Source organism: Gobius niger (genome assembly GCF_951799975.1).
Source record: "Gobius niger genome assembly, chromosome: 13".
In the NCBI taxonomy this organism is placed as follows: domain Eukaryota; kingdom Metazoa; phylum Chordata; class Actinopteri; order Gobiiformes; family Gobiidae; genus Gobius; species Gobius niger.
The window spans coordinates 22,762,694-22,773,633 of record NC_136864.1 but is presented as its reverse complement, the minus strand read 5'-3'; the positions used below and the strand labels follow the sequence as shown (position 1 = coordinate 22,773,633).

Sequence of the window (10,940 nt, the reverse complement as noted above, 5' to 3'; positions counted from 1 at the left end):
TTTTCTTCTTGAGCAATGATTACGAGTACATAAAAATGCCACTGTCAATCAGTTGTCTTTCATTTTCATCCTGAGTAGAGATATTGCTACATGATGTAGTAGTACTGTATAATTCTAGGAAACACTTTATTTCACACTACCCTTGTACCTAACTAAATTTAGTACAATGTAATGTGCTCTGTAACAATGTGTAATAAAGTGTACCTATGGGTTAGATACACAATGGAATAATATGTATTTGTAGTTTGTAGGTACAAAATGTAATTAATACATAACTCTAACCCTAAACCTAACCTTAAGCCCTAACCCTAGGGTCTTGTGTCCTATTACATTACATACCTACAAAGTACTAATACAAGTTATTCCATTGTGTATCTAACCCAGTGTTTCTCAACCTTTTGGAGCCACGACCCTCATTATAACAGGTAAAGGGGTTCGTGACCCCCCGCCCGGATTTTACCGTAAAAAATAGGAACATTAGCCTACATAATTCTTAAAAAACAAAGAAAAAAACAAATGGCTGAAATAAAATTGATCAAACTATGATCAAATAATGGCACTCTGGTAAAATAGCAAACACATGCTACAATAAAACATTTGATTATATGCTAATGAAAATATGTATATTTTATCTAAATGATCTGGCGACCCCCCAAATTTGTCTTGCGACCCCAAGGTTGAAAACCACTGATCTAACCCATTGGTACAGGTTATTACACATTGTTACATTGTACATTACATTGTACTTAATTAAGTTAGGTACAATGTATCAAGGTACTGTAAAATAAAGTGATACCTAATTCTACTTCGGTATTCAAAATGTACTTCTGAATTGGATTTTCTTATGAGGACACACCTGAAAAGATCCCGGGATGAGGACATACAGGCACACTATACTTAATCCAATGTTGAGCTGATCTGCTGCTGGAAACATGGTCACCAGTCTGCATCAACGGCCTCTCTGGCCACCGCCCATTAGGGCTGCACAATATATCGCGAAAAATATCGTACCGCGATATTAGCTGATGCAATATCTGTATCGCGAGAAGCCACAATATATCGCAACATCACCATAGCCTTCATCTGACTGAGATCGACCCATTTTTTTTGTAAACTCAAACTCATGCATTGAAGTCATGTGTAAAAGTTCAGTTTTAGTTTAACATTTACTGGCTTTGTTAAATTCTACCCTTGTTTTGGTCCTGATAGGGTGTTTTTTAAGTCTTCTTTTGACACAATTTGCTGAAAAAAATGTAACATATCGTGTTTGGTGAAATATCGCAATAATATCGTTATCGCGATATTGCACAGCCGTATCGCATATCGCAAGTCACTTCAATATCGTGCAGCCCTACCGCCCATCCTTCAAAAATGGCAGGTGAAATCAAACTTTATTGACGATGTCCTTGAGAGAAATTCGCCTTGGGGTAGAGTGCCACAGCAGCTGCCAGCAAAATATGAGTGCCTCAAGTGCATTGCCCAAGAACACAACAACAACATGCACCGGATGGTACTGCGATCTAACCGCCAATCACCATTTACAGTAACAAAGACAACTGAAAGAGCATCTCTTAAAAGGAATGCTCATCAATAAATGCTTTATCCCAATTTAAATCAGTGTTTTATAGCTCTATTATACAACATTTTTTAAAGCTGGAATTATTAGTGTCGACCTTGTTACCAAAGCAATTTCAATCTCTCCAAAATATTCTCCACACTGACACACACACACGCACACGCACACGCACACGCACACACAAATCCTGTTTTCCTGCAACTTCCAAATTAGAAGTAATGACTTGACTTGTCCCAATCGTTGAGTGAGCAAAAATGCAGTTTTAGTCGACACACAGCTTCAAGCGCACATTTGGGAGCTCTTCTTGCTTGTCTGCAGACTGTAAACATGCCGCTGCACTTGAATAGTGAGTAAATAGAAGAACTCTCTGGATACAAAACAAACGCTGTGTCGGCAATGGAGGAAAACAGACACTGAACACCGTATCGTGATGGTTTTATGGGTAAAAACTAGAAGATGCAAAGCACATCACTGGTGGTACTTTTTATCGCTTTGGTTGGACGTTTTTCTAGTATAGACATGGTTTGCAACCGGTTTAGACATAATTTGGTCCAATTTAACAGACCCTTTTTAGACCAGTCCTGATTTAATGATGCCTGGTGGTAATTGGTAAGTCGAGCATTTTATGAGGTGGCATTTGCTGTGTTTTATTAGGGCAGGGATGATACGCTTTTGTCACGATCCGATACGTATCGCGATACTCAGGGGCCGATCCGATACACATTCAAGTTTATAAACCAAATGTCATTTGATAGAGTATGTTTCCAAAGGGATTAGTCTCATAGTGGGAAAAGCATGTACAAGAAGATGGATCTTTTATCAAGCCAGTCTCAGCATTACTTAAGATGCATTGGCTGTGAACATTCAAGCTGTAAGACACAAACCATCATTTAACAAATCACATTGCTAAACTGTTGGCAATAAGACTCTTGCAGTTGCCAAAGCATTTCTCGATCACCACACTTTAATATGACATCACGGAATATTTGACTTAGTTTAAGCACGAACATTTATCTCATCTTGAACCAATCGTGTTGATAAAGCACCTGGGCACAGACAGAAAAGTACCTCGACTTTTTGGTTTCCTTGGCAATAAGCAAGCTAAATTCTGCTCCACTTCTTTAGGTGGAAGTGAGTCAACAACCGCTCTTGTAAAAATCGCCCCCGTGCCATTCGAGAGCTTTGTATGTGGTCCTGTTGAGAGGAGGAATCAAAATGGAGCACAGAGCCAAAATCAAATGTCCTACAATAACACACAGGTACAAGGCAGTATTGTAACCTACTGTTTTAGGTCAGAGATCAGACAATGATGTAACTTTACTCTCTCATGATATAATGCGTTTTTGTGGCATATTTTTAAAACATTGTTGACTGATAGGGCTGCAACTAACGATTATTTTGGTAATCGATTAATCGACCGATTATTTTTACGATTAATCGATTAATCGCTTGGCTGTGAAAGGTGCATGGAAATTGTATTTTTTTATTTTATTTTATCACATAAAGCTAAAGTGGCGCCGCTTGAGGACACGTGGATGGAGTAAACTTAAAGTAAACGTTTGTAGGAGGCTCTTTGTGCTAATTCTGCTTTGATTGGACGAGACAAAGACAGATATTTATGAAATTTACAATGTACAAAACACTGCAGACCCTAACTTTAAAAAACAAAGTAGGTTTTCATCCAAAATACATAATTGTCATGTCTTTTTTGCTCAATTTTAGTCTGTGTTTACTAGAAAACGATTAATCGATTACTGGAATAGTTGACAACTATTTTAGTAATCGATTAATTGTCGATTAATCGATTAGTTGTTTCAGCCCTATTGACTGACTAAATTAACTGCAGTCTTTTGGCCAGTGGTGTAATGCTTATGCCTATGCCCACCTACAGAACAATTCCCAGACAGCAAGCACTTGACCAGCAAGTCAATCATAAGAAGCCAATGAAAATAAAGGGCAAGAATCACATACCTAGAAGACAAAAATTATAATATCATTCCCATTATAGGCCTAGTCATTTGCATAGCGATGTCAATGCAACGTTAGAAAAGCAGTCAAACATATAAACATATGGGAGCCATGTAAATGTAAAGGCTTCAACAGCTCTGTGCACCTGACGCACAGTCAGCAAAATGTCAAGTCACCATGGTAACAGAGGATGCAATACACTCTGCAAGGCAGGCAAAGATGCTAATCATTTCTCATCCCTCTCAACAATCTGGAGTCTGCACATCTTACAGCACACCAGCCGGATGTCCCATGCGCTATGATGGACCTACAGCGCCAAACGTAGGCCTACCTCAAGCTACTACAGTGCGCGTTCTGGCGTTTGATCTTATGTAACAGCAATGAATGAGATGATGGGGCATACAACTGCTCAATAAATAACAATGTTAACACAAGCTTACACACTTTTCATCCTTTCAATGCATGGACTTCGGCAGGGCAGACAACAAAGTTGCATAATACTGCATCCTAAAATAATCATTGAAAAAAAAAGTCCATCTAATGCAACAAAGAGGCCACACTGACATGATAATATGAATATGACCATTCAGATGATGCAGCCTGTGTGATAACAGTACGCTGACATGTGGCACGTGTGCGAGGAAGACGGACGCGCCTACCTGGTCGCAGGTTAAACGAGAATCGAGTTTCCACCAGATACGGGGTGTCGCTTTTGGAGCGCAATCTCCTGATGGGGCGGCGGTCTGTGCCACTGTCTGGAATGGTCGCCATCAATTTGAACCAATGTCCACAGATGACTGCTGCCTGGCCGTCCGGCTGCCTGGCTGGCACAAGCAGAAGCACGCACGGCCACTCACTCACGAGGTCTCTACTGACGGAATCTGAGATGGAGAAGGGGGAGGCTGTTTACACACCGGGAGGGAGAGGCGGGGGCAGCGGCTGCTTTACTGGCTCAATGTGTGAATGAAGAAATAAATAGCCTCCTACCAACTGCATCACAGCCCAGTCTTTAGTCAAGGCAAGTTCTGATATAATAGGCTACAGCAATTGTTGTAATGGGCCAAACTTTGAATCCAAATTGGTTGGCCATAGGGAACACAATGGGCCAAATAATGGTTAGACTACCATTGCATAATCAAGCCTTTTCAAATCGAGTGATTTCTACAAGTCATTGGCTTTGAAGGAGAGGGGGGATAAGAGGGAGAGAGCGAGGGAGAGCGAGGGAGAGAGAGAGAGAGAGGGGGGGGGGGGGGGGGGTTGGTGACGGAGGGGAGAGAGCGATAGGGAGCGAGAGAGGAGGAGGAGGGAAACGCTGAATGAAAGATTTGAATGGAGTAATGTAATGACTCACCCTGACTGTAATGAGCACGGTCTGCCGCTAGAGGGCAACCTCTCATTACAATTGTTTCCATCTGACTTTTTGTGACATTTTTACGACAGTGTAAAATGGTTTACGATCTCCCGTGCTGATTGTTTTTTTTTTTTTGTAAACAAGAACGAGAAGCTGCCCTGCAGTTGTGACGTTATATCTTTAGTGGCTATATCGGTAAGTAAATACAACATGCCAAGCTATTCTTCACGATCTTCAATTGAACGACGTGTGCTACTACACTGTTCTTGAGTTGTTTGCTCGGGTTATGTTTTCTAATGTGACTCTGGGCACGTCCAGATTTTACCATCTTTAGCCTGATATGCGCGTGCAGCACGTACAGCACGTATAGCACGTGCAGATTGTATTTGTTTTACTGAAAGTTCCCAAAGTGACACGAAAACAGCGTTGGAATTTGTAACTTTGGAGCCATATTAATGCCAATAATAAGAAGCTAGATGTTTGTTAGCCAAATGCGTAGGCTATTGGTTTAAAGGGGCAATACCTGTTATATTTTTGTTTGTCTAATAGTGGTAAAACAAAAAAAATGCCCCTCTTTAGTGTAGACATTAGTGGGAGAAACAAAGCATATGCATCAATTTCATGAACTTAAGCAGTTTTCCAGCATTTCTGTGAATGGGACCCCGAGAAGTGATCCTACAAGTTGTGAATTGAGCCTATAAACTCGCCCCTGTGAAAAATATGGATGCTACAAACATGTTAGGAAAGTTAGGAATGAGTTTGAACCACAAGTAACACTTAAATTCTGTGCTTCCTCTTTCATGGCTTGCAATCAAAAGTCAGGTAGGGCCTTTAAGCTGATTATCTCTATGTGGAATGGCCAGAGGACAGATCATGCTGTTAGACCTGTTCTCTCTTGTTCACGGTTTGGGTGCGCCCATTTGTGTTGTGGCTTGGCTGGCTTCCCTTTTGTATGTCTACCTTAAATATTTTCTTAAAGGCGAACTACCCATATATTCCACAAAACAAATTATCAAGATGCATCATTCACATAGATGATAATAAAACAATGACTCAATCCCCAGTCGAATTGGCTGATAGGATGTTACAGACTGACTGTTGTGAAAGCAGTTGGCTGATAACAAATGGTCTGTTACAGTAAAGTAGGCCAGTTCTTGCAAAATTGTCCAGGTGCATTTATCTAGTCAAGTTTGAATAGTGTCACAGTGCAAACATCACCGTGAGTGCACAAGTTTTGATAATAGTAATAATACAATAGCATTTTATCTTGTATTATCGCCTATTGATCAATGTAATCAAATGTTTGTCATGCATTTAAATTACACAAATAGAATATTGCAGGATGCATACATTGTGTAGTTTTGAAGAACACCTTTTATTGTTTTATGGGTTCTATTCTTGTTCAGCAAAAGAACAACGATGCTTCTCCAAAGACGCGCCATCTTTGCACTTGGCCTTCGCATGTGCTCTTCTCAGGCAACAACAGGACCACAGACCATCGAAGGAGCAAGACCCAGCGCAAGTAAAAAAAAAATAATAATAAAAACTAGCCGCAAACCATGCAATATGTTTTGTCTGCTCTGTTTTCATAATGAGATGAAAAATGTATTATAAACCGAAGTCACATTTTCTCGAACTCTCTCCTAGATATGACAGAATTTCGTCAAGTCCTCTCCAAAGCCAAGCACATAGCCATTGTGACTGGAGCGGGTGTCGCTGCAGCGAGTGGCCTGCCAACCTTTCGAGGACAACATGAATCCTGGAGGAAGTGGAAATCTCAGGTACAAACAAACCAAAGTATAAAGCCAAAACTGCTTTTAAAGTGGACGTTTTCCAGGTGTCTGTCAGTGTTGTGATATTGAGTGGGTTTACATAACACATTCACACTGTTCAAAAGATTTATCCATTGGCCGAGCATGAATGTTCTTTGCTGTGTAATATAATACGTGATTGAATCAATCGTGAATCATATTTCAACGTTTATATGTTTCATTACAGGACTTAGCCACCCCAGAGGCCTTTTCTCGCTATCCCTCTCGCGTCTGGGAGTTCTACCACTACAGAAGGGAGCTGGTGATGGACAAGAAGCCCACAGCTGCTCACTACGCCATAGCCGAGTGTGAGGCCAGGCTGAGGGCGCAGGGAAGAGATGTGGTTGTCATCACGCAGTGCATAGATGACCTGCATTTGAAAGCTGGATCCAAGCGTGTGCTTAAGATTCATGGTGAGGCCTTAATGGTATTGCTGCGTTTTATAAGCGGCAAAAGATAAGAGGAGAATTGCACAATACATACATTACTTTGCAGCTAATCGGAGAAAGATCTTGGTCTCAGTAATACGATGAAATAATAATATAATTTTTGTGGTTATTAGCACACATGGCTATACCTTTTATTCATATCTGTTAGTGTTTATCATATATATATACGGGAAACGGTTGGACTAAAGGTTTTTGCTTTGAGATCCCCTTAATACAATACGTTTTTCCATGTGAGTAATTTTAGCTCTTGCGCTAAGCTGCATCTAGCAATTTCTAAACCCAGCATGGTAATGGTTACTGGAACCCACGAGCGAGCCCTCTTGGTTTAACCAGGAATACAGTGATTCACTGCCAGTAATTTTACCAGTGGTTTGGAATGAGCAGTGTTTACTGGTGTTCTTTTTATGACTGTTTCAAAAGCTGTCGTTTGTGTGGTTGATGTTTTTTTTCTGTCTTTGAATGTTTACTGGATGTGTGTACATACATTATGCAAATCATTTCCAGTTTATCTTTCAGGCTTCGTCGTTGTGCAGCTGTCTCTATCAAATACAGGCAGCAATATAATACACTTACTTATAAAAATAAATCGTTTATGAACTCAGTGATTGAGACCAGACATCATGCTGTCAATTCCGCTGTGAGAAAGATGTTTCCCGTCGGTCCGAAGGGTCTAAATCAAAACATCTGTGTTTTGTGTCACTGCAGGCAATCTGATGGAGACTCGCTGCGTGAGCTGTGGCCATGTGCACTCCAACAAGCACAGCCCCATATGTGCAGCGTTGAAGGGCACAGGGTACGAGCTGCAGTCTACACTATCTAATCTTTTTACTTTGACCAATGAGATTAAATCGCCATGTTTGCATTACAGGTCACCTGACCCCGATGTGGCTGATGCCCAGATTCCTGTGGATAAGCTGCCCAGGTGAGATTACACAGTATACTGGATCTTCTTTTAATAACAACCCATATGATTTTTTCTAAAACTTATGAATACCTTCTGCAAACCACTAATCGAACTTCAGCATTAAAACCCACCATAAAACAAAATCAAAATCCTCAAACTATGCGTTTTGCCCAGCCATCCTCTTGGGGGCAGTATTGAGCTTCAAACGTTGCCTTTTTTTCTGGGTTCATGTGGAAAATCTATTTCCTTCTTTATATTCATCCAACACACAATATGTCAGTAAAATAAACAAAGTGCATGTTGCTGAGGCACGTTTTAATCATTTTACTTGGATGGCCTATTAGGTGTGAGAAGAAGGACTGCCATGGTCTCCTGAGGCCTAATGTGGTGTTTTTTGGAGAGACTTTGGATTCACATGTTTTGACTAAAGTGGAAAAAGAACTGGAAGAGTGTGATCTCTGTTTAGTGGTGAGTTGTCTTTTTTGTGTGTGTTTGTAGTTTGAGACTTCCAATTGATGTGCTAGGTTAAAAAATAAAAAATAAACCAAAAAATAAAACATACCAACCTTTGCTCTCTTCAGGTGGGCACATCTTCCATTGTTTACCCCGCCGCCATGTTTGGCCCACGGGTGGCTTCAAGAGGAGTCCCTGTTGCAGAGTTCAACCTGAGCACAAGTCCCAAAACAGAGTATTTTACGTAAGTCAATTTCAACCTGCACATTTGCATGCCTTTTTCAAAATGAATATGCTTTCTAAATGATCATCAATAGATGTATAAGTATAATAAAGTCCTCAAGTTGATAAATAAATACATTTTCAAGTAAAAAAATCAATCTTCAATGCTCAGAGGTTTGCGCATGTATACAGTAAATTTATTTCAAGGCTTTGTTACATTGACACAACTTGCCCATATTTGTGTTTTGACACACTTTGCACATTTTGCATTTTATTTTATTTTAAAGGCACACTGCGTAACGTTTTGGACCATCCTGTAGCCAACAAAACAAAACATGCTTCTAATGACTGCTCGACACAGAAAAGGATATATTTACAGTGGATAATCAAAGTATGGACTTGGATGAGAACATGTCTAACTCACTTACAGTATGTCCCATATTTGGCTGCCTTTAGTCCAAATCTCCATGGAGACGAACTGGAGACGCCCCACTCCCTGTAAAGTTACACAGTTCTTAGGAGAATTGAGCAGCATAGACATTTTGTTAATTTAGTTTTTCAACAAAAATATCTGTAATAAAATAAATGCTTTTATTTTATTCTATGTTTTGGGTGAAATGCTACGCAGTGTGGCTTTAAATCTATGGAAAAAATGAATGGGATTATTACTTCTAGAACCAGAGTGGGTTTTATTTTGCTATATAAATCATTCGTTTCCTGTTTTTTTTTTTTTTCAGGTATCATTTCTCGGGACCATGTGAAACCACAGTGCCTCCAGCTTTGGCACCTCTTAAATCTTAATTCTGACCTTACAGACTGAAACCAATAGGTTGCGTTCACGTTGTACAATTTGATGATGTCATGAAGTCAGGTCAGGTGCCGATACAACTCTATAGGAGAATGATAGATAATATACAAATGGTCGACCTGATCGTTATTTGTGAGGGATTAGGTCTCCAATCCTGCCATGTTAATCTTTTGGCTGAAAGTCCTTTACCAAGTCAATGTTTTGATACCACCTTTGGACACCTGTATGTGAAAATCATTTAAACTCAGTCATTTGTGTTACTTTGTGACAGTTTTTGTTTCACGTGGATAAACCCCGGAATTACAGAGACAAAATTGAGCCGCGCATCGCCTCAATTTTAAACTGTAGGATGTTTACAATGTTGTGATGTCACGTGAACGCAACCTATGCAATGTTATGCTTACTCCAAATGTTTGCCTTCAAATCAGCTGTTGATGCTTCAGATAGGAATCAAAATGTAGCTTTGCGTTTGAAGAAGAATGCTTTCTCTATACCTTATGGGCTCATATAACTGGAATTAGTTTGATTTTGTTTATACATATTTGCTGCTAGATTCAAGCAATAACGTCTATGCCTAAAGGAAACGCACAACACATGTATGCAAATATTATAGCGTTCTAATAGGTGGATGTAACAAAGACTATACTGCTGGGATCAATATTCCTTATTGTGTCAGTGTCTCTCTGTCTCTCTCTTCTTTTACAAGGGCCCCGGCAATCTTGTGCCTTCGAACCAAATCGTTTACAGGGACATTTCCAAAAGCTGGTTTTATATTGTTAAATGTTACATTCCACAGACTTTGCCACTGACCATGGACAATTTTGAACTTTTATGGTGTATGAGTCAGTCTTTTAGGTTACACACATTGCCCATTAGATATTTTGAAGCGGATCATGTGATTGTTTTTATAAATATATGAATTCGGTCATAACATGGTAATCTCACACTTGTATGCCTAATGTATCTCGCTCACTAAAAAGTGCTGTGATGAAAAAATGGAAACAATAATAACATGGTTGATTTTCTTTTTTACAACTCAGATAATGCAGTCATAACTTTGTCTTTGTGGTTTCATGTAACAGTTTCTAACTGAAATCTTCTAAATGCATTTGAAATAAATATCACACTAAAAGTGCGCAGGTGTTTTCTGCCCATATTTGTGACATACATTATAATCATGTGATTAAAATACAATTTTACTAACCCATTCAGTGGCTACGTTTACATGGAGGCCAAAAATCTGATCGGAATGTGATTTCTGGAGTTCTCAGATTATTGAATAGACATGTAAACGGTATAATCTGATTTCTATCTGATCTTTCACACTTGTGTATAAACTAACAAAAAGGCCAAACTAATGTCACAGATTAAAAGATATAGTAATATAGTACGGTCTGT

At 39.6% G+C, this 10,940-nt stretch overlaps 2 protein-coding genes across 2 annotated transcripts in view; one reads left to right on the top strand and one right to left on the bottom strand.

Moving 5' to 3' along the window:
* LOC306972511 (phosphatase and actin regulator 1-like) overlaps positions 1-4,502 on the bottom strand; it is an 85,264-nt gene extending 80,762 nt beyond the window's left edge. The window contains exon 1 of the mRNA XM_079569168.1: positions 4,204-4,502. Within this exon, the coding sequence (XP_079425294.1) occupies positions 4,204-4,315 (112 nt within the window). The 5' untranslated portion in view covers positions 4,316-4,502. The remainder of the gene's footprint in view (positions 1-4,203) is intronic.
* A 567-nt stretch (positions 4,503-5,069) lies between these two features.
* On the top strand, positions 5,070-10,566 carry LOC306972534 (NAD-dependent protein deacylase sirtuin-5, mitochondrial-like). Its single transcript, XM_079569198.1, has 9 exons — positions 5,070-5,090; positions 6,302-6,417; positions 6,543-6,676; positions 6,894-7,119; positions 7,861-7,948; positions 8,024-8,077; positions 8,404-8,527; positions 8,641-8,756; positions 9,472-10,566. The coding sequence occupies exons 2-9, from the start codon at positions 6,315-6,317 to the stop codon at positions 9,533-9,535; spliced, it is 909 nt and encodes a 302-aa protein (XP_079425324.1). The 5' UTR covers positions 5,070-5,090; positions 6,302-6,314; the 3' UTR covers positions 9,536-10,566.
* Positions 10,567-10,940: the final 374 nt, after the last annotated feature.

Coding starts and splice junctions, on each gene's coding strand:
- LOC306972534 (XM_079569198.1), top strand. CDS start 6,315: ATGCTTCTCCAAAGACGCGCCATCTTTGCACTTGGCCTTCGCATGTGC. Junction 6,418..6,542: donor AGGAGCAAGACCCAGCGCAA/GTAAAAAAAAAA, acceptor ACTCTCTCCTAG/ATATGACAGAATTTCGTCAA. Junction 6,677..6,893: donor GGAGGAAGTGGAAATCTCAG/GTACAAACAAAC, acceptor GTTTCATTACAG/GACTTAGCCACCCCAGAGGC.